At 45.4% G+C, this 23,680-nt stretch overlaps 2 protein-coding genes across 3 annotated transcripts in view; both read right to left on the minus strand.

Moving 5' to 3' along the window:
* LOC120023430 (cytochrome c oxidase subunit 7A2, mitochondrial-like) overlaps window positions 1-11,873 on the minus strand; it is a 33,219-nt gene extending 21,346 nt beyond the window's left edge. The window contains exon 1 of the mRNA XM_038967447.1: window positions 11,753-11,873. Coding sequence (XP_038823375.1) covers window positions 11,753-11,770 — 18 coding nt within the window. The 5' untranslated portion in view covers window positions 11,771-11,873. The remainder of the gene's footprint in view (window positions 1-11,752) is intronic.
* Window positions 11,874-12,344: 471 nt separating this feature from the next.
* LOC120023441 (cell cycle control protein 50A-like) lies at window positions 12,345-20,203 on the minus strand. 2 transcript variants are annotated; one of them, XM_038967462.1, is made up of 7 exons: window positions 19,717-20,201; window positions 19,430-19,549; window positions 14,901-15,008; window positions 14,694-14,781; window positions 14,235-14,381; window positions 13,944-14,153; window positions 12,345-13,614 (listed from the first exon to the last, which is right to left on the minus strand). In XM_038967462.1, the coding sequence occupies exons 1-7, from the start codon at window positions 19,963-19,965 to the stop codon at window positions 13,421-13,423; spliced, it is 1,116 nt and encodes a 371-aa protein (XP_038823390.1). In that variant the 5' UTR covers window positions 19,966-20,201; the 3' UTR covers window positions 12,345-13,420. The 2 variants fall into 2 exon arrangements, with proteins under 2 accessions (XP_038823390.1, XP_038823391.1); XM_038967463.1 differs by lacking the exon at window positions 12,345-13,614 and adding an exon at window positions 13,666-13,700 and having other exon boundaries at window positions 13,884-14,153; window positions 19,717-20,203.
* Window positions 20,204-23,680: the final 3,477 nt, after the last annotated feature.

Genomic DNA, 23,680 nt, shown 5'->3' on the forward strand with positions numbered 1-23,680 from the left:
CTGGAATACCTCAACTGAAGCTAGCTAGCTAGCTACCAGCTATCAGTCAGCTAACCTTTAGCTCGGAAAGCTCTCGCCAGTTCGTACAACGCGTTTCAAACCAGAGCATATGGGACCTATTTCTCTCTCCATATCCCCAGATTCCTACCGCAAACTCTGAACCCTTTCATCTGGATCATGGCAGCTAACTAACCGTAACTCGGGTTGACTACTCCTGGCTAATCGTTTCCATCCCGGAGCAAGCACCAACTAGCCTGGGGCTAGCCCACGCTAGACCTATCTCCCGACTAGGGCTCCTGGGCTACTCCTGAACCCCACTCCTCGGCTACAATATCCAGAACCCTTCTACTGCCGGTACGGGGCACGGAACCCCGCCGATCCTTCACGACTGGAATACCGACATAATCTGCCCGAGGATCCCAACAGGTGCGACGTCGCCTGAAGGCCCATTCTGCTAACCGCGGCCTGCTAGCTATCTAGTTGGACCACTATACCCATTTTGCCAATTGGACTCCTGCTACTTGGAACCCCAGTAGGGCCACGCTTTCCACCTGGCTACACCTACCCCGGTCAACAGCCCTGCGCTCCCCACAGCAACTCGCCCAAACCTCCCTCACACCCAAATCCAGATAGCTGATGTTCTGAAAGAGCTGCAAAATCTGGACCCCTACAAATCAGCCGGGCTAGACAATCTGGACCCTCTCTAAAATTATCTGCCGAAATTATTGCAACCCCTATTACTAGCCTGTTCAACCTCTCTTTCGTATTGTCTGAGATTCTCAAAGATTGGAAAGCTACCACGGTCATCCCCCTCTTCAAAGGGGGAGACACTCTAGACCCAAACTGCTATAGACCTATATTTATTCTACCCTGCCTTTCTAATGTCTTTGAAAGCCAAGTTAACAGATTACCGACCATTTCGGATCTCACCGTAAACTCTCCGCTATGCAATCTGGTTTCCGAGCTGGTCATGGGTGCACCTCAGCCACGCTCAAGGTCCTAAACGATATCATAACCACCATCGATAAGAGACATTACAGTGCAGCATTATTCATTAACCTGGCTAAGGCTTTCGACTCCGTCAATCACAACATTCTTATTGGCAGACTCAACAGCCTTGGTTTCTCAAATGATTGCCTAGCTTGGTTCACCAACTACTTCTCCGATAGAGTTCAGTATGTCAAATCGGAGGGCCTGTTGTCCGGACCTCTGGCAGTCTCTATGAGGGTGCCACAGGTCTCAATTCTCAGGCCGACTCTCTTATCTGTATACATCAATGATGTCGCTCTCGCTGCTGGTGATTCTTTGATCCACCTCTACACAAACAACACCATTCTGTATACCTCTGGCCCTTCTTTGGACACTGTGTTAACAAACCTCCAGACGAGCTTCAATGCCATACAACTCTCCTTCCGTGGCCTCCAACTGCTCTTAAATGCAAGTAAAACTAAATTCATGCTCTTCAACCGATCGCTGCCTGCACCTGCCCGCCCGTCCAGCATCACTACTCTGGACGGTTCTGACTTAGAATATGTGGACAACTACAAATACCTAGGTGTCTGGTTAGATTGTAAACTCTCCTTCCAGACTCACATTAAACATCTCCAATCCAAAATTAAATCTAGAATCGGCTTCCTATTTCGCAACAAAGCATCCTTCACTCATGCTGCCAAACATACCCTCGTAAAACTGACCATCCTACCGATCCTCGACTTCGGCGATGTCATTAACAAAATAGCCTCCAACACTCTACTCAACAAATTGGATGCAGTCTATCACAGTGCCATCCGTATTGTCACCAAAGCCCCATATACTACCCACCACTGCGACCTGTATGATCTCGTTGGCTGGCCCTCGCTTCATACTCGTCGCCAAACCCACTGGCTCCAGGTCATCTACAAGTCTCTGCTAGGTAAAGCCCCGCCTTATCTCAGCTCACTGGTCACTATAGCACAGTGGTTCTTAACCTTGTTGGAGGTACTGAACCCCACCAGTTTCATATGCGCATTCACCGAACCCTTCTTAATTGGAAAAATAAAATAAGATTTTTTCAAATTCAAAACATAGGTATATATTTTACTGGTGCACAAAATGAACCGTGCATCAACATCAACACCGTGTGTTCAAAGAACAAAATCATCAAAACATGATTTTCACACAAAAACAAAAACATAATAATGAATATTTACTGCAAATCAGTGTGACTTCTGCTGTTGCCTTTCAGAGACCAGTTCAGAAATGCACGGCTTCACCTTGGCAAGTGCCACTCATGTCATTTTCGCAACAAAGTCTGTTCCTTTTATGTCCAGCATCCTCAAAGGATTGCTCGCAAAGATATGTTGTAACAAACGGTATGAAAATCTCCAGAGCTTTCTTAGCAATAACAGGGTACGTTACCATTTGTTGACACCAAAACATTGAAAGCGTTGTTGTTCTGAAGAGTTGCTGTTGAACCTGGCTCTGCTGAATTTCAATGATTTCATCGAGGTATTCATCATTGACATCTGTTGTCTCAACACTAAACGTGAACGGCTGTCTCACCCATGCTGGATATGACTCTCTTGTAGGGAAGTATCCGTCGAGAGACTTTGCAAGCTCATCTAAGTGCGTGGCAATTGCTTGCTTCAGTTCCGCGGGTACAGAAATGTCTCCGATTCCAGATACATCTTCGATCTTACTTACACAGTCGTCCAGCAGGGGAAAGTTTGCGAAGTTATCGTTCTCTGTTCGTCGTTTCCATAACGGTAGCTTTTTTTGAAAAGCCTTCAGGTTTTCCTCCGCTTCGATGATGTTGACTCCACCGCCCTGCATCTTTTGATTGAGATGATTGAGAGCTGCGAAGATATCAGCCATGTACGCTAAAATGAGAATGAACTCAGAATTTTTGAAGCAATCTGCATGACAATGTTGGTGCTCTTGCAAAAACAGGGCTAATTCCACACGCACGGCAAAAACACGATTCAGCACCTGTCCCCGGGATAACCACCGAACGTTAGAATGGTACAGAAGTACCTCGAATTCAGAGCCCATTTCTTTACACAGCTCACTGAAGATGCGGTGCCTCAGAGCACTAGTTCGCACATAGTTCACGCATTCCACTACAATTTTTAATACTTCTGCCAGTTTTGGAGGCAAGGTTTTTGTTGCCTGTGCAGAATACAATGCGTAACAATGATGTGTGGTGCATCGGCATTCACTAGCGCACCAAAACCAGACTTTCTTCCCAGCATGACTGGAGCGCCGTCCGAACAAACTGCAGAAACCATATCCCACGAAAGATTGTTGTCTTTGAAGAAGTCATCCACAAGTTTCTTCACATCGGCTGCCTTAGTTGTTGTTGTAAGAGGCTTACAAAATAAAAAATCTTCCTTTATCACGTCGTCTTTCACATAGCGCACGAATACAGCAAGCTGGCTTAGATTGGAAACGTCTGTGGTCTCGTCGAGTTGAAGGCTGAATTTTGCCGGGCTTGAAATCAGATCTGCAACTACTTGAGCCAAGATGTCTCTGCTCATGTCCTCTATTCTGTCGCTGATGGTGTCATTTGAAAGAGGAATTTGGGATAACTTAACTTCAGCCTCTTTTCCCAGCATGATATTCGCCATCTTCAACACAGCTGGCTTTATGAGTGTTTCACCAATGGTGTGTGGTTTGCCCTGCTTTGCGATCAGGTAAGCAACTTCGTACGATGCTGTGAGGATCGGTTTGTTGATGGGTACAAAGCCGAGAACAGGCAGAGTAGCCTTTTCATCGAATCTGGCTCTCTTCACCTTGAATTCAGCGAGCGTTGTGTTCTTGTATTTTCCATCTCCATGCAGCTTAAGGAAGTGCTCTTAGTTTTGCCGGTGCTAGACTAGAATTGCTCAACTTGGCATTGCAAATCATGCAGTTAGGACGCTGACTCCCATCACGTTCCGTTATACATGTGAATCCATATTGTACATATTCATCCGACCACTTTCTTTTTTTGCTCGACATAGTAAGTATGAAGGAATTAAAATATTAAGAAAGAAATCACAAGACGTACCATCACGACAGTCACAAGTCGACTACTGAGCGCACCAAATTCCCTGCAGCACAGATAGGCCAAGCGATGTAGCGTGATCACCTGCAGCCAATGATGGCCAAGCGGGGCGTGTCATCACGAATCATATGAGTCGGATGTGTGTCTTGACCTCCGCCGAACCCCTGAGACTGACTCACCGAACCCCTGGGGTTCGATCGAACCCAGGTTAAGAACCACTGCTATAGCAGCACCCACCCGTAGCATGCGCTCCAGCAGGTATATCTCACTTGTCACCCCCAAAGCCAATTCTTCCTTTGGCCGTCTCTCCTTACAGTTCTCTGCTGCCAATGACTGGAACGAACTGCAAAAGCTCTGAAGCTGGAGACTCTTACCTCCCCCACTAGCTTTAAGCACCAGCTGTCAGAGCAGCTCACAGATCACTGCACCTGTACATAGCTCATCTGTAAATAGCCCATCCAATCTACCTCATCCCCATACTGTATATATTTATTTATTTTGCTCCTTTGCACCCCAGTATCTCAACTTGCACATTCATCTTCTGCACATCCTACCACTCCAGTGTTCAATTACTATATTGTAATTACTCTGCCACCATGGCCTATTTATTGCCTTATACCTCTCTTATCCTACCTCATTTGCACATGCTGTATATAGATTTTTCTACTGTATTATTGATTGTATGTTTGTTTATTCCATGTGTAACTCTGTGTTGTTGTATGTGTGAAACTGCTTTGCTTTATCTTGGCCAGGTCGCAGTTGCAAATGAGAACTTGTTCTCAACTAGCCTACCTGGTTAAATAAAGGTGAATTAAAATAAAAAATAAAATAAAAAAGTGACTTCTGTTTTTCTCCCCCCTTTCATTTCTTGAATGCTATGCCATCTTGGAACACATCAGTTGGGCTGCGTTTGGAGAGGTGGCCCTGTTCTGTCTGTTAGGTTTATGTACTCTTGTTTGTAAATTTCAGTTTTTTTGTATTTGTCGTGTTCATAATAAAAATAAATAAAAAATTTAATTCCTCATCACGCTTGTAGGCGATGTCATGGCAATGTTGGCGAGCGAAACTCATGCGTAGAAACACGTCACGGGTCTAACGTTCGTCACGCGCCAAACTGCGCATGTGGAGGCCGTCATATCAAACGCTCTACTTCGATTTACAGTTGTTTTTGACTAAAATAAAAACTTGTCAGTTTTTCACTTTCAAAAAAAATTAAAAATAAAATGGCCCAGTTCTGGTCTTTTGACCAATAAGAAAAGTTCTGAAAAAGATCTGGTGTGGATGGGGAACGATTGGTGGAAGGTATATCAGAATTGGGGTACCTATGTATCTAACTATTTATGTGGATATTGTACATTGTGTGTGTGTATATATACTGTAGCGACCCGCACAGACAGCTGTGTGTTATGTGTTAGGCTAGTAGGTGGTTATGTTGTACTGACCAGTACCCAGTGTTCGCGGGGTCCGACATGTCAATCAACCTGCTATCTGCCAATCACGGGAATGCCTGGAATGTTCTGATGCCGGGCATCCTGGTGGTTGGCGGAGTGGCATGGAGGGGGGTTGGGCAGGGGGATGGAGCATTGGAAGTTAAGACCAGGTTTAGCCTTTGTTCTCCCTCTTTACGTCTGGGCTTCACAAGAGAAGGTCACGATTGGCTTGTGGGTTATCTGTCATTTATTTGGCGTGTGCTACGGCCCAAACAGTAGCCTGTGTAAAGTTGGTTTAATAAACCGTCAATTCGCAAACTCAAGCCTCTGTCTGGACAATTGTTCATTTATGATCTTGTCAGGTCATTACATTGGTGTCAGAAGTAAAAACGTTGATAAAAGTTAGCCAGCTAGCTAGCTGACTTCTGTGGCTAGCTACCGTAGGTGAGAACCGGGGTTGAAAATGCTTCGAGGGAATCCGAAAGTGAAGGTGGAGGTAGGGGACGATTATGGCCAAGGAGGTGCGTGTGCATGGACGTCGGAGGTTCTGGCTGAGGAGATCGCCAGGGCGTCGGAGCGCAGAGGCCGCTTGAGGGAGGACGTTAGAGTGATGGCGGCTGAAGCGGGCATGAGCGCCTCGTCGACTGTGTTTCGCACGGATTCTGGTGGGCGGACCGAAGTGGTGACGTCGACGCGGCGGGACGAGGAATCTGGGGCTTAGGATGTAAACAAACATGGCGACGCCCAGTTCCCGGCTGCGTCCGTATCTGTTAAGACCCCGAAGTATTCCGGTAAGGCGGATTGGGAAGCTTTTCATGCTCAGTTTGAACTGTTAGCTCATTTTAGGGGGTGGTCGGATGAAGAAAGGGCACTGCAGTTGGCATTATGCCTCACGGATGAAGCTCTGGCCTGTTTGATATTGATTAGCCCCGAGGACAGACATGATTATGGTGCTTTAGTGGGAGCACTGAGGAGGCGCTATGGACAGTGTGTACAGCCCGGGCTACTGCGCTCCGAACTGAGTAATAGACGCAGGCAGCCTGGAGAGCCTCTACGGGTGCTAGCTAATGACATTGAGAGCCTCTCTCGGCGGGCATATGCTCACATGCCCCCCTCCGTGCAGAGCGAGCTAGCACGGGACCAGTTCATACAGGCGCTCTCTCCTACGGAGCTGCGCATACAGACCCAGCTGGCTCATCCTGAGTCATTGCAGATAGCCTTGGAGATGGCTTTGGAGAGGGAGCTGGTGTGGGCTGGGGCTTCAGCTGGGGCTTTGGTGGGGGTGCAGGGAGACACACCCTCTGTGCGAGCTGGGGGGCAGAGCAGCCCGGAGCCGGAAAAGCCTGCATGGGTGGCTGAAATGACAGAACTCATTCGTGCTGTGTCGCTACAGGCGGCACGAAACACACGCCCTGGTCCCAGGGTCTGCTGGGGTTGTGGCCAGCCAGGCCATCTGCGCCGAAATTGCCCCGTGTCCCCCAGAGCTCAGGGAAACGGCTCGGGGTCCGCATAGACCGGGTAGTGCGGACCCCTGGCTTTCTATCCCAACCACCATCTTCTTCAGGAGGAGCCCACAGGCACAGACGGGGAAGCAAGGCTCCACTTCCCCCAGAAGCAGACGAGAGCAAGCGGATGGAGCCTGTTGTTGTGGTGGGCCGGACCTGTGTTGGGGACTTTTGTCATGTCCCTGTCACTGTGGAGGGGGTGCCCTGCTCCGCCCTGGTGGACACTGGGTCCACAGTAACCCTGGTGAGGCCAGATATTGTGCCAGGTTGGACTCAGTGTGAGCCTACAACTGTGCAGCTCCGCACAGTCACAGGTGAGCTGGCACCCATGAAAGGGAAGGGAATAATGACTCTGACAGTGGGGGCAGGACTGTGCGTCATCCTGTGTGGGTGGCGGCTGTGCAGGACCCTTGTATCCTGGGGTTGGACTTTCTTAGGAGCACAGGCTGCCAGTTAGACCTAAATAGGGGCACACTGAGCTTCCAGGGAGGGCCGGAAGTCACCATGGCCCCCCCTAATGTCACATTCACTCAACCCAACAAACCCTTTACTCCAACAGTTAAAGCATCAGAGACTCATGGCTGCCCCCCCTCCCCCACAGCTGTGTGTGACTTTTCCCCAGCCCCCCTGTCACCTACGGCGGTGTGTTACATCCCCCCAGCTACCTCCATGACACAGCCCTCTGTGAGCCCGGGCTGCGCCCCCCCAGCCCAGCTACCCCAGATGGGAAAGGAGAGGACACTGTCTGCAGTGAGGGAGATATGGGGGAGGAACTGTGTTGGTCTTGACCCCGAGCAGCAGGAACGGTTGTGGCAGTTGCTGTTTGAATTCAGACAGCTTTGCGCTGAGTGAGGAAGAGGTGGGTCAGACTCATCTGGTGCAGCATGAGATCGACACAGGTGATGCTCGACCTATCAAGATGCGTCCCCGCCGTATCCCGCTGGCACGCCAGGATGCGGCAGACAAGGCTGTGTTGGAGATGCAGCGGGCAGACTTCATTGAGCCCTCAGGCGGCGCCAGTCGTCATGGTTCCGAAGAAGGGGGGCAAGCTGAGGTTCTGTGCGGACTACAGGCGGCTGAATGAGGTAACCAGGAAGGACTCATACCCCATACCACGTATCGATGAGTCGCTGGACCTGGTTAGGGGGTCCTCCTGGTTCTCCTCACTAGACCTCCGCAGTGGCTACTGGCAGGTGCCCCTCTCCCCAGAGGCCAGAGCCAAAACTGCATTCTCCACTAACAGAGGACACTGGCAGTTCAAGGTCCTGTGCTTTGGCCTGTGCAACGCTCCAGCTACTTTTGAGCGTTTGATGGACAGGGTGCTGGATGGCATCCCCCGACAGCAGTGTCTGGTATACCTCGATGACATCCTGGCCCATGGCAGCTCCTTCCAGTCAGCCCTGGGGGCGCTACGGCGTGTGCTGGAGAGGGTGGCTGCCGCAGGTCTGAAGCTCCACCCCGAGAAGTGCCACTTCATGAGGAGAGAGGTGTCCTTCTTGGGCCACCGAGTGGGGAAGGAGGGGATCAGCACCATGGAGGACAAGGTAGGGGCTGTCAGAGACTGGCCCACCCCTACCGACCAGCGTCAGCTGAAGAGCTTCCTGGGCCTGGCCTCGTACTACAGGAGGTTTGTACGGGGCTTCTCAAGCGTTGCTGCTCCACTGAACCGCCTGCTGCCGAAGGACAAGGCTTTCACTTGGACAGTGGAGTGTGAGGAGGCGTTCAACACCCTCAAACGTGCACTGATCGAGGCCCCCGTGCTCGCCCCCCTGACCTCACCTTGCCCTTTATCCTGGACACAGACGCGAGCAATGTGGGCATGGGTGGGGTGCTGGCCCAGGTGGGGCCAGAGGGGGAGAGAGTGGTGGCGTACTTCAGCAAAACATTTGACAAACATGAGCGCCGCTACTGTGTCACCCGGCGGGAGCTCTTGGCTGTTGTGGCTTCCGTCAAACACTTCAAGTACTACCTGGGTGGTCTGCCCTTTACTGTAAGGACTGACCACTCTGCTCTCCAGTGGCTCATGTCTTTCAGAGAGCCAGAGGGGCAGGTGGCACGCTGGTTGGAGGAGCTTCAGCCGTATGACTTCACGGTGGTGCACAGGGCAGGGGCACGCCACTCCAACGCCGACGCCATGTCCCGTCGGCCCTGTACTGCAGACGACTGCCGCCACTGTGAACGGAGAGAGGGACGGGAGAGAGAGCTGTGTGCAGAGGAGGGGGTCTGTGCCACAGTGTGTCGGGCGAGCGGGCCTGTCTGCTGTGAGCTGCAGACTGTCGACGTGGCTGAATGGCGGCAGCAGCAGCAGCAGGGACGGGACTCAGACCTACAGCCAGTGCTACAGTGGGTAGAGGCGCAGGTGAGGCCACCATTGGAAGAGGTGACAGCGCTCTCACTCGCGACCAAAGGGTTGTGGTCAAAGTTTGAGAGACTGCGGCTGGCTGATGGCGTGCTACAGCGGGCATGGAAGGAGTCAGCTACGGGAGAGGAGAGGTGGCAAGCGGTGGTCCCAAAAGCATTGCGGGAGGCTGTGCTCCAGAGTACTCATGGGGGGGTGGGGACTGGACACTTTGGGGTCACAAAAACACTGCGCCGTCTCCGTCAGGGCTTCTACTGGGGGCAGCACAAGAGGGATGTGGAGGACTTTTGTCGCCGCTGTGACAACTGCACAGCGAGAAAGGGCCCCCCAGACCGCTCTCATGCTCAGCTCCAACAGTTCCCAGTGGGGGCTCCCATGGAGAGGGTGGGAGTGGATGTAGTTGGGCCGTTCCCCACCACAGACAGTGGAAACCGCTGGGTGCTCACGGCCATGGACTATTTCACAAAATGGCCCGAGGCCTATGCTCTGCCTGACCAGGAGGCAGAGACCATCGTCGACGCCCTGACAGCGGGGATGTTCAGCAGGTTTGGAGCGGCAGAGTCCATCCACAGCGACCAGGGCAGAAACTTTGAGTCCCGTGTGTTCGCCACCATGTGTGAGAGGCTGGGTATGCACAAGACCCGCACTACTCCTCTCCATCCTCAAAGTGATGGCCTTGTGGAGCGCTTCAACAAAATGCTTGGACAGCAGCTGGCCATCGTCTCTTCCAAACACCAGCGTGACTGGGACAAGCACCTGCCTATGGTCCTCATGGCATGCCGCTCCGCTGTCCAAGACTCCACCTCCTGCACGCCTGCCCTCCTCATGCTGGGGAGAGAGATCCGCACCCCTGCGGAGATGGCGTTTGGTCGGCCCCTGGATAGCCCTCATGTTCCCCCGGGGCCGGAGTATGCCCGGAGACTCCAGGACCGCCTGGAGACAGCCCACACCTTCGCCAGAGAGCAGCTGGTGAATGCAGGTGTGAGGCAGAAGAGGAACTATGACGTGCACACCCGGGGAAGGCACTTTGTGGCTGGGGAGCTGGTCTGGGTCTACAGCCCGCTAAGGAAAAAAGGCAGATGCCCCAAGTTGGACAGTCACTGGGTGGGACCCTGCAGTGTCCTGGAGAGGGTAGGGGAGGATGTTTACCGGGTGCAGCTTCCTCCCAGGGGGAGAAAGGTGGCACTGCACCGGGACAGGTTAGCCCCATACAGAGGGGCCTCTTCTCCCCAAACCCCAGGAACCCCCACAATTCCCCTCTCTGGCAATGACATTCTCCAGGCACCCACCCCCAGGTGCCGCAGACAAGGCTCCAGACAGCCCACTCCCCCTGTCTCCCCCCCTGTGTCACCGCGTGGTTCCCCAGAGCCACGGACTGTATTACCCGTTCCCGCTTCCTTGTCCCCCATATCCCTGCCTTCATCCCCTGGTTCCCAGAGGGGCACTCTGTGACCATCACGGCCACGCAGGCAAAGGAGACCTCCGGGTCGCTTCAGAGACTTTGTTTGTTCCCTCGGGGACGAGGGACTTTGTGGTGGGGGGGCTGTGTAGCGACCCGCACAGACAGCTGTGTGTTATGTGTTAGGCTAGTAGGTGGTTATGTTGTACTGACCAGTACCCAGTGTTCGCGGGGTCCGACATGTCAATCAACCTGCTATCTGCCAATCACGGGAATGCCTGGAATGTTCTGATGCCGGGCATCCTGGTGGTTGGCGGAGTGGCATGGAGGGGGGTTGGGCAGGGGGATGGAGCATTGGAAGTTAAGACCAGGTTTAGCCTTTGTTCTCCCTCTTTACGTCTGGGCTTCACAAGAGAAGGTCACGATTGGCTTGTGGGTTATCTGTCATTTATTTGGCATGTGCTACGGCCCAAACAGTAGCCTGTGTAAAGTTGGTTTAATAAACCGTCAATTCGCAAACTCAAGCCTCTGTCTGGACAATTGTTCATTTATGATCTTGTCAGGTCATTACAATACATATATAAATAAACTTCATACATATCAATGATTGTACCTTGTGATCAAATAAAATGTATTGTTAAAAAAAACAAGGAAATGTGACTATTCTCATGTTGTGACTTTTAGTAGCCCTATGCGACCTCTACACTTGCCCTCACTGTTTTTCACTTACTTGTTCACTGTAGCTGAGATTAAGGGGCACGCTTTTACTAGGTCGACCTGATTGATTTGCTACTACCGTTAAGTAGCTAACTAACAATAAAATACTGTGTGTTTAGATCAGAAGTCTATCTGATTTTATCAAGCAATTTTAAAATAACCGGTGATAGCTAGCATTAGCAGCCTAAGAATGCTAGCTAGTTAGCCAACTACCCCGATGTAACTAGCTAGGCTAGCTAGTTAATAATTGAGGAGACGTCAGGTAATTGCAGTAACGTTAGGCATGAAAAGTTAGAACAAATAATATTGAACACTTACCATAAGTTGCTTGTACATTTTGGCAAACGTGTTAATATCGAGGTGAGTGCACAAGGACACTTCGAAAACCTAGCTACTGCTTCCGGTGATATCCCAAAATTCTTTGCGGCGAGAAAATTGCTACATTTCCGGTCATGTTCACTGGCTGCTCATTGGTTGGTGTGTGAAGGCTGGACTCTGATCTTTATTCGATAGCACAAGGCTAGCAAACATTTTACATTGAGTGACAAATGGGCGAGCTCGTTTTGCATGGTCCGGTGCCCCGGGTAGCGGAGTTTGTATATTTTAGACCATCCATTTGTCCTGAAGTGAAATCTCCACCAATCGGTCCCCATCTATCAGAGATCAATATTGGGTCCATCATGTGTCTGTGTGCATTTGTGTGTTCTACGTGCAGATGTAGAGAAGCCTGGCCTGGCATTCAGTAGGCTGCTGGCTGACAGTAACATCTAAAATGTGTAAATTGTGAGAGCAGCCCTGTGTGTGGGAAATTACACTTTGTTATCAGGCAAGACCAAGGACTGGACCTTACATTGAATTGCCTTTAAACACCATTGGTGAGGGAAACAAAAACTAATCAATAACTTACAAATACCATTCTTTTTTAATTTTTTTATTAACTTCTGTAATATCAGTAAATTATCCAACACCATATTAAAGAATAAAAGGCAGAATTAGCTTTGAAAGAAAGATAACGACCAAATGAAAAATGTAAGAAGAACTGCATAACAAATGTGACACTTGTAAAATGCATAGCATTTGGTCAACATTGAAATGATACATTTGTTTTGAAATAGATTTTGATAGTCAAGCATCATCGTAGAGACAAGGTCAGTAGCATTGGTCCATAAAAACCTTCAAATAAAAAAATTTAAAAAAAGTTTTTTGATTATACATTGAACTATTAGACATTGACAAACAAATTGGTGAGAGTCAATACAATCTGTACGTGAACATTTGGTAAAAATCGATGACTGCTTTTATCCCTTAAAAATGTTGGCCCTCATTACGTTCCCCATTTAAGCCTCAGAGGTATGTAAATTAAATACATTAGTACATTCACCAGCAGGACATATTACATAATATGAGTGTGGAACTTGGTTAAAAATATAAACATTCTTCAGTATCGAGAAATGTATGACAAGCATCATGACAAGCATTGCTCAAATAATATACATGTTCTCCTTTGAGACAACATATGGATAAATAGAAATACACAATGTACTTAAGGTACACAGACAACAATTTCAGCAGTCATGTCATACAAAGACACAGTATCCTAAGCTCCCAGAGCCTTCTTGTGTCTCATCCCATTAGTTTACAGGGTGTCACTCAATCTACAACACATACCTTGGGCTTATTCGGGAGTGCACAATGTTAGAAATATATTTTGTAGAACAGACTCGTCTGTGTCAGTTCTACACAAAATATATTTATCTAGAATGTGCTGAATGTATCAATCTTCTGAACAAACACCAGACTGCAGCCTTCCCCTGGAGGTGAGGAGGAGTGAGCTAACATTTCAACACAAAACAAACATTTGAACAAACAAAGACCAGTGCATCCAGGCTAAATCAGCAAGCAGTCCAGAGCAGGGCCAGACCAGTGGTGGCTAGACCCAGGCATGCAGAGGGAGGAGGAGGTACGGTCTCCATACTAGGAAGACCTTTAGCTGGGAATGTCTGCACTGTGGTTACGGTTGCCATATTTGTGGTGGATGATGAGGAGGACGATGCCCAGGAAGAAGCAGACTGAGCCCACAGTGATGTAAGCGATGCCCAGGAAGGGGTTCTTGCCGCCCATCCAGGAGATGGTGCTCAGGATCATACGCTTCCTGCCCTCGAAGCTCCGCACGGGATAATCTGAGTTCATATGGTTAAAGGAAAATACATCTGGAATGATACAGATGGGTCAGTGAATGTTTTGTATCATGTGTAGAACTTGTGATCTGTAAAAAAAAAAAAAAGAACGTATTTTTAAAACAATACAGATCAACTCCATCTTTGACAATGTTCACTGTAGTTGGACATAGGTTGACTCAATTGTAATTATAACCAAATGGATTAGTGTATAACTGAACACAAACTCATGTCTCTATGCCTTCTATGTGCAATGTTCTCTCAATACAAACCTATATGCCTGCCATGAACCTCTATGTTGTGATTTATTGCGATCTTTCTCAAAAGGATACTGTAGGTGACCTCCAGGATGTATTGTCCTAGGGGCAGAGTCGGGGTCATGTTGGGCTTCTTATGGATGATGCGGTACAGCTTGCGGAAGGTGGGCAGGGCAGCTGTCCTCATCCACACAATGAAATCCTCATTGATGAAGCCATTGTTGTCAGGGTCTGAAGGGTCCAGCTCATAGACAGACTTCCTCCAGTTGACAGGTTTGCTTGTGCCTGAAGGAGGAAAAAGGCCTAGTTAGTCATGATAATAATTTGAGTACTACTAGGTATCATTTTGCATGGTATGCAAATCACCTTGGAAAACTACAGTGAGGTTGTTGTCATTTCCACTGGGGTTCCTAAACTTCACATGCTTGTCTGTCCACCATGCAATACCCTTCTTCACCAGAGGAATCGCAGTTCTGGAGCCATTGGGGTCAATGTAATACAGCTCCAGAGTGTCTGATGAGAAACACAGTACCACATGGCAATCAACAGCAAGACAAGTCTCTTAAGTAGTAGACCAACAGTGATGTGCTACATGGTAAACTAAAGCAAAACCACTTCAACCTAAAAAACATAAATGTAAAAATCAGACAAGACTCCATATACAAGGGTTGGCCCAAATTGGCAGACACGTATCTGAATAGCATTGTAAGTAAGTACAGGAAAATATGATAAGATTGTGGTTGAGCATTAGTGTGTAGTATTGTTACCTGACTCTGGAAATGGGACAACTATTTGCTAAGAGAAAATGTATCCCTCTGGTCTTACCATTGAAGAGGCTGTTGGCGATTGCACCACATGGAGCGATAGGCTTTCCGTCACTGGTGCGGTACGGCTCACATTCCTTGCTGGGGCTCTGTAAAGAGTGTCAAGATGTTTCAGTGCAACTGCAGGTTGTTGAAATCAAACAATTAACCATTACATTGAATGGATGTAGGCCTATGTTCTCTCTACTAAGTACACCTGTAAACATACCTTCAGAGAAGCTTTGTCTCCGTTCAACTGGCTGTCATCTCTGGACTTCACATAGCGTCTGTGATTCTGATAGAAGTTTGACAATCCGTAGTACATGAACACGTTGCTCTAGAGGGGAAGAATTGCAGATTAAGGACCAATTAATTAGTTTAGTTATTCATCGGATGAGAGAGTAGGACTTCATAAGACAATGCAACAACATTGCAACCCTAAGATGAAAGAGCAGGGGGTTGGGTGAGTCTAAAGGAATTCCTGCAATCAATAACATCCTCCTATAAAAGCCGTGCGTGTGAAATAACTTTCAGGACAATGTTTTAAAATAGTAATGATAGATTCTGAGGAAAGAGCCTGACCATTAAAAGGAAAAAAATCCACCCATTACTTTAATATACAGTGTTAAATACTATATTTTTGTGAACAAATGCTTCATTTTGGCATTGGGGGGAGATTTTTTTTTTTTTTTTTTTTAAATAGGTGGAAATCTGTTGCAGCTCAAGTCGACTACAACATCCACAATGCAATGCTCTCTCTATGGGCTGGCTGGCTAGCAAGCATAGCTACACACAATAATACCAAAGACAATATCAGCATGTAACAAAGCTAGATAGTTGTAAAAATCACCTAAACAAACTGCACTATCAATTTAGGTGTTTACAATCTCACCCTGTTCAACCTGCAGATCAATGTGCCTAACAGAGGAGCGCATTCTGAGCGATTCTGGTACAAGGAGCCCGCCCCTTTTAAAGAGGAGTCTATTGGGCACTAGCTCAAACTCAACATTAGCACAAATCTCATCAAGAAGAAGTACAACATTACAAATATTTCCCACGATATGAGATAATTAACTTGCCATCTGTAGTATCGTATAGCTTTGGAATCGTGACAATATGTATTTAAGGAAAATAGGCACGTTTCTCAACATACAGTGCCTCAGTATTCAGACCTCTTGACCTTTTCCACATTGTTAGGTTACAGCCTTATTATAAAATTATTTTCCCCCCTCAATCTACACACAACACCCCATAACGACAAAGCAAGAACAGGTTAAGAAATTTGTGCTAATTTATATTATTATTTTTTAAACAAAACATTACATTTACATAAGAATTCAGACCTTTTACTCAGTACTTTGTTGAAGCACCTTCTTGGGTATGACCCTACAAGCTTGGCACACCTGTACTTGGGCAGTTTCTCCGATTTCTCTCTGCAAATCCTCTCAAGCTCTACCAGGTTGGATGGGGAGCATAGCTGCACAGCTATTTTCCGGTCGGTTTCAAGTCCGGGCTCTGGCTAGGCCACTCAAGGACATTCAGAGACTTATCCCAAAGTCACTCCTGTGTTGTCTTGGCTGCGTGCTTAGGGTCGTTGTCCTGTTGGAAGGTGAACCTCGGCCCCAGTCCGAGGTCCTGAGTGCTCTGGAGCAGGTTTTAAATCAAGGACCTCTCATCTTTACCTTGATCCTGACTAGTCTCCCAGTCCCTGCCACTGAAAAACATCCCCAAAACATCCCCACAGCATGATGCTGCCACCACACTTCACCATATGGTTTCCTCAAGACATGATGCTTGGCATTCAGGCAAAAGAGTTTAATCTTGGTTTCACCTCCCTGACCAAGGCCTTTCTCCCCCGAGAGCTCAGTTTGGCCGGGAGGCCAGCTCTAAGAAGAGTCTTGGTGGTTCAAAACTTCTTCCATTAAAGAATGGAGGCTATTGTGTTCTTGGGGACTTTCAATGCTGCGTACATTTTTTGGTACCCTTCCCCAGATCTGTGCCTCGACACAATCCTGTCTGAGCTCTACAGACAAATCCTTCGACCTCATGGCTTGGTTTTTGCTCTGACATGCACTGTCAACTGTGAGACCTTATATAGACAGGTGTGTGCCTTTCCAAATCATGTCCAATCAATTGAATTTACCACAAGTGGACTCCAATAAAGTTGTAGAAATGTTTCAAGGATGATCAATGGAAAACAGGATTCACCTGAGCTCAATTTCAAGTCTCATAGCAAAGGGTCTGAATACTTTTGTAAATAAGGCATCTGTTTTTTCTTTTTAATACATTTGCAAACATTTCTAAAAACCTGTTTTCGTTTTATCATTATGGGGAATTGTGAAAAACTGAGTTTAAATGTATTTGGCTAAGGTGTATGTAAACTTCCGACTTAAACTGTATATAAATCATTACCTATAATGTGGATTATAATACATTTACATTTTATGTATTTTTCATTAGGGCAAAACAGGCCTGTGATATTGATACATTTCCAACTTTAGTCTTGTATCAGGTGAACTGTTGTGTCCACATTTGGTCTGATAATTGCCCCATAATCTCCAAAGAGTTCTCTTCCATTGCTACTTCTATATCTATCTATCTATCTATAAATAATTAATTAGTTCAAGCATTTTACTTATAACATTAAAAATAAATGAGGGGTCCTTGAATAATTAAACAATAAATGAACCGCAACATGTGAGTCTTGTGTTCATACTGTATTTCACAACCTCTGCGGGTGTTGGAGTTGCCTATACTGTACGCGATTGAGCAAAATAGGCTTACTCCTTATTTATTTAGGCTACATTATTCCACAGCCTAATTGTATCCCAACCAATATACTTTTTTGTTGCATACATTTGGGGAGAGGGGGGGGTTCCTTCTACTGTGAGCTAACGCACTTCTGTACATCGCACTGTAACGTACAATTGATCTTATTTTAGTGCCCAAAAAAACATAATACATCCAGGTCAACTGTAATATGAATACCATTGTAAAGCACAATTTCTCCCCTTTCCAGCAAAATCAATGAGGAGACTTGATGCTGCCCATCTCTGCTGATTGAAGAAGGCAAAGCGCTCCTTAGGGTCTTTTTCAAAATGGCGGGTGGGGAAGCGAAACCTGCTGGAGAGAGGCTGTACGACACAGAATGAGTTGTGCGTTATGTCACGACACGTCACAATTTAATGTACAGCGTCGGAGGGGTCAGTTTATTCTACTTTTCTCCAATAATATCGGGCCATTACCATGTCGATTAATGCTTGAATAGAAATGTAGTTCACACCCCAGATTTTGATGCCAACACAGTTGCTAGAGTCCCATTAGTTTTTATTGCAGCCTCGTTTGAATGCCGCGGTTGCGCAAATGCTTAAGGAATGTGGTTGGTCAACAGTATTTGCTATTAAAACAAATATAAAATGTATATAAAAAATATAAAAAAGGTAGCCCTGTATAGGCTACTTGATCAGCCCGCAAATGAAAGATAAATCACCTGCTATTGAAATGTTGCACGTATCATTCGCTTCCCTGTCAGATTTTGACCCATGGCAGGATGGGTCAAGAATATATATTTAGTTTTTTCCTTTCAGGCCAGTAGCGTTCAGTTGGCACTGGTAAATATACCTGAATATCGAACCCTGCTGTGTAAGGTGCGCGTAAGGCCTATACGTCTACCACTTTGTGTAGTCGTTAGCAATGCTAATGATGGCCGTATCATTTTCAGGTAGATGGAAAGGCAATTAAAAGTAGATTTGCCTACCGGCAGAATCATGATTATTTGCATCAATCCAGTAGCCATTTGTTTTGAGAACGCCATCACAAGTGCACTGTGTGGCTGGTACACACCTGAATTAAAGGATAACTACACACACAAAAATGGTTCCCTGATGTGGTTTAAGCATTGTTGTGGACTGGGGGAAATCAGTCCTTCTCCCTGCTACAACACCATCATTAAGTTTGCAAAAGCCTGACCACCGACTATGACGAGACCGCCTAGCGCCAAGTCTAGGACCAAAAGGCTTCTCAACAGTTTTTACCCCAAGCCATAAGACACCTGAACAAGTAATCAAATGGCTGCCCGGACTATTTGCATTGTCCCGCCCCCGCCCCCAGCCAGCCGTCTTTTACGCTGCTGCTACTCTGTTTATCATATATGCATAGTCACTTTAACCATACCTACATGTACATACTACCTCAATTAGCCCGACTAACCGGTGCCTGTATATAACCTTGCTACTGTTATAGCCTCACTACTGTCTTTTTGCTGTTGTTTTTGTTGCTTTACTTATCTATTGTTCACCTAATACCCATTTCTTACTTAAAAATCACTGTTGGTTAGGGCCTGTAAGTAAGCATTTCACTGTAAGGTCTACACCTGTTGTATTCAGTGTAACAGTATAACTTTAGTCCAACCCCTCGCCCCGAGCGCGAACCAGGGACCCTCTGCACACATCAACAACAGTCACCCACAAAGCATCGTTACCCATCGCTCCACAAAAGCCGCGGCCCTTGCAGGGCAAGGGGAACCACTACTTACTTCAAGGTCTCAAAGCGAGTGACGTCACCGATTGAAACGCTATTAGCGCGCACCACCGCTAACTAGCTAGTCATTTCACATCGGTTACACTAGCGCATGTGACAAATAACATCGATTTGATGTGAAAATACTAACATCAATTATTGAATAATTAGCCTACACTTTTAACTGTGATTATACAGTAGTTTGGGGACCGTAAAGGTTGCAGGTTCTGCTCAGCTTACCTCAAATGGTTGATCCAGAGAGAAGGGAACAGAGCAGGTGCATGGCTTTGTGCTGTTCCAGCTGTAACTTTGAGAGCAGTTATAGCACGGACTTGACATGTCAACACCAGTGTAATCGATCTGTAAAGTAAGGAGATGATCAATGGCACTTATGTGTATATAAATAAGTGTTATACACTAAATATAGACAAGAACTGAAAGATAGCTAGCCAAACAGAGCTAACACATACAAACACAATAAATTGGCTACTTCCTGTTGTGTTGGCTTGCTAGTTAGTTAACGTTACCTCTAACTCTTTGATGTTGTTTGATGTCACGAATAGGCCAATGCCGATTGGGATAAAGATGAGACCAATGACAAAGAAAGCAGGAAGAACAGTGCCGGCTGTCAAAATAGGTTGCCAAGCGGGTAGTCTTTGTTGTTTGAACGCAGTGTTGTCAGGCTTTTTATTTTTCACAGTTTCTGCTCCTCCATGGCCAATAGCAGCAGGTTGGTGCCCGTCCTCTTCCTTAGCGTTGTAGTTAGACGCCATCATGGCTGCAGTTCTCGTCGAACAAAATAATCCACACTGTCAACAATAGTGACAGCTGGCTATGTCGCGAGAAAGCGGATTGATTGATTCCCTTAGAAACGAAAGTTATCTTCTCTATAATGTTACGTAACATGAAATGTAATCATTTAAAAAATTACAAACATTTTGGATTTGCTTTGGAGAGGATTTCGATCTTCTGCGAAAGTAGGCACCTAAGGATGAGAAAGAATCAGGAAGCTCCTAAACCAATGGTGTTGCACGTGATCAGTTGAGGAGCACTCCCCTTTTATGCAAAAAAAAAAGACACTGCAAAAATAAAAAGACACTCACTAGCCCATGAGGCCATATAAATTAATCAGAAAAATGTTTTCCCTATGTGAGGCAGAGGTTCGAAACTCTGAAGTCATTCGAACAGAAAATGTTCAATTATTGTATAAATCCTATACAGCAGTGTAATCAATAATTTGGAATTGATCACTTTCTTGTGTCACTCAGTGTTTCAGGACATGTCATCATATCGTCTGAACTGTCCCTCTCCATATTTGGAGGATGCATGCACTCAAAGACTTGGCCTCTATTGGTTGACCTAACTAAAGCTAGGCTACTCATGATGATGTATACATTACTATTATTATGATTATTATTGTTATGATTATCCTCATAGGATTTCAGTGATGCAGTACATGCAGGGGCTGACTGGGACTAGAAATCGCCTCTGGCATATCTAACACATTTTTTTTCCTTGAGGCCCATTTTATTCCTTGAAGCACCCATTATTAGCCAGATCATTTTCATTTTGCAAAAAATAAACAAATTAGACAGGCCCACTGGGCGAAAAATGGACCAGCCAAGATGGTCAGTCTGCCCCCGAATACATGTATTCTCAATTAAATGTGCATATACATGATGTGCATATATGATGTGCATATACATGTAGCCTAATCAGACTTCCCTGAAGTCCATCTGGGAGAAATTACATTATTATATTCTATTTTATTACATTCCATTCTATTTACCCATGTTCACTGACTGTAATTTGTGACGTAAAGTGGCCTAATATGATTGTGGCGTTACATGGAACCCACGGTATTGTTACTTGATACTTGATTCTGATTGGCTTAAAAGGCATTTTAGAGTTTAAATGATAAATAAGGGGTTGCTTTTATATCAGTATGATTCACTTTACAGAGCGTGTGTCTGAGGTAAATGGCCCTGTGCTTTTATCTGCCCAACGGTATCTTCACTCAGGATTGGATAGACCTTTTGTATAAGCGTGTGCAAGGTAAGCATATGGGTTAAGCTATAATTACTACTTTTAATCTTTTAGTTCAAAAGGCTCAGTCAAAACAACAAACATTTGCAATCACTTGACTTGAGTAACTTGAGTTGAACGAATTTGCAACTTTACATTCCGACCTGGACAGGTGGTCTTGCAACACGGGAATGTACATTTACCCAGACACTGACTCATGCAATGCATTATACATAGCCTAATGATATCTATGCATATTACTGGCTCATTCTAATATAGCCCAGGGTCTCATAGTCCAAAATCAGCTTTGGCCATTGGAATGATCATTGACTGAGCATTACAAATTACCATGGCAATAATACATCACAATAGTTATTATTTTTCTATGTTTTCCAGGCCCAAAACATATTGTAGCCTGAAGGCTTGTCTTTTCTGATGTAGCAGTCATTACATTGCTGACCCAGATAGGATGTGCATCACATAAAGGATTAGCTTAATCTGGAATCATGGATACCTTTGCTGTATTTAGTCAGTCACCAGATTATTTACTTACCTCAGAAGGACCTCTGAGATTGCAATATCTGGAAGCACTGTCTCATGTAGAATTGTTATTGTTCTTTCTCTGAAATGTTTACTTGACTGTTTCATTAAGGCCAGCGCATCACAATCTGAAACTATTGGGCAAACTTGGGACAATGTTGTTCAAAATAACAGGGGACAATATTTTCATGGCGGTAAGCACTCAAAAAGGACAAGAAAGAGGATTTTGACACCCACCATCTCAGATAATTGTTATGAAATTTCAGTTGTTAGAAACTGCTAAGATTAGCATTCCTGCAATATTATTTTGTTGAAATATAATTTGATCTCTGAGAAATTAAGCTATTTGATTGCACCCAAATTTGGCCATTTTAATTTATGGGATTCATATAATATTCAATAAATATAGTACCTAACGTCTGATTTGGATCAGACTTTTTTCAAACAATGAGTTAGACATGAGGAATCCAAAGAAATGTTCAAAAGCCACCCCAGACCCTTCAGACCCCACGCCAATCACACCCCAACAACAACTATAAAGTATCAGTTTTATATGTCTGAAAAGTAGTATGGAGCTATGGCTCAGGGTATTGTTTCTTCAACCTATGCTATGTATTCCCAGTGAATTTGGTGATGTTTTTTTCCCCCTGTTCAGATAAATTAGTCATTGAAGTTGTTGGGTTTATGTCCCATTCTACATCCTGATATTACCACTAGATGGTGCTGTTCCAGGTGATTTAGTCTATGGACAAGGTATGAGAGAAATCCATGCGTTGTTTTTTTTGTCCACTGTTTGAAATGAAATGAAAACTTTTTAGCATTTGTGGCACAAAGCGGAATAAGTGGAATGGTATCAAATACAGTACATCTAACATGGTTTCCATGTGTTTGATGCCATTCCATTCTCTTCGTTCCAGCCATTATTATGTGCCGTACTTCCCTCAGCAGCCTCCACTGATAAAAATGGATTTTGTAACTCAATGATATTACTTATAGATGATTTGGATATGAAGCACAGAAATGCTAATATAGGTACCATTGATTTGCATTGGATTTGTGCTGCAAATGCTAAAAAGTTAGCATTTGAAACAGTGGACAACAAAACCAACGCATGGATTTCTGTCATACCTTGTCCCAGGGGCGTAACTTTGGTTTTAGAAGTGGTGGGGACAGAATTATTATTATTATTTATTTCAATTTTTTAGGGGGCAATATTGCAGATAGATGGTGGCTTCAATCAATGTAATTGTCTGCATCATTTCCAATCCCCCATATATTTCTTTGTAAATATATATATTTAAAAATATATATTTTCCTTTTCCCCTAATACCATCTCTCCCCTAATTGGAGTAAACTAATGGACAACAACACTTAAGCCTCTATTTCCAGCTTATACATACTATATACATTTTACAGCCACAGTATATTTTACAATAGTTATCTTTTGTTTGTTTTTAGTCCCATTCAGCTCCACTCAACCCCTCCCATCTTTCTCTGAACACCATCCAGTTTTGATTTCTATTTGCCATATATTTTTCAACTGTGCTGTGATATTTCACAGAAGTTCTAAACCTTTCTATTCTCATAGATTCTACATATTGTAAATTTAAAATAATTGTTTTTGCTCAGAGTATTATTATACTATTGATCGATTGACTATGAATTTTTAAATCACCCAGCAGTGCTATTTGCAAAGATGGACATAATTTGGAAGGAGGTCTGGGGGTCCTCCCATTTTTGGGGGCATCTAATGAACATTTCCTGCATTTCTACACAATTTAATTTGACCCATGGCCCTTCTAGCCATCTCTATTTAGAACAACAAAAAGTAAGCAAAAATGCCCACAGTCATTAAGCTAGGTAAGAGATTATTAAATATGTTTAAGTGATTGATAAGACCGAACTAGATCCATGATAATTCAATAA

Source organism: Salvelinus namaycush, chromosome 28 (genome assembly GCF_016432855.1).
Source record: "Salvelinus namaycush isolate Seneca chromosome 28, SaNama_1.0, whole genome shotgun sequence".
NCBI classification, from domain to species: Eukaryota; Metazoa; Chordata; class Actinopteri; order Salmoniformes; family Salmonidae; genus Salvelinus; species Salvelinus namaycush.

What these genes read in the sequence shown, in the direction of transcription:
- LOC120023441 (XM_038967462.1), bottom strand. Translation starts at nt 19,965, where the DNA reads ATGATGGCGTCTAACTACAACGCTAAGGAAGAGGACGGGCACCAACCT. An exon ending in CTCTGGATCAACCATTTGAG is followed by an intron (nt 15,009 to 19,429) that starts GTAAGCTGAGCA and finishes CTTCCCCTCTAG; the next exon opens with AGCAACGTGTTCATGTACTA. An exon ending in GAGACAAAGCTTCTCTGAAG is followed by an intron (nt 14,782 to 14,900) that starts GTATGTTTACAG and finishes CACTCTTTACAG; the next exon opens with AGCCCCAGCAAGGAATGTGA.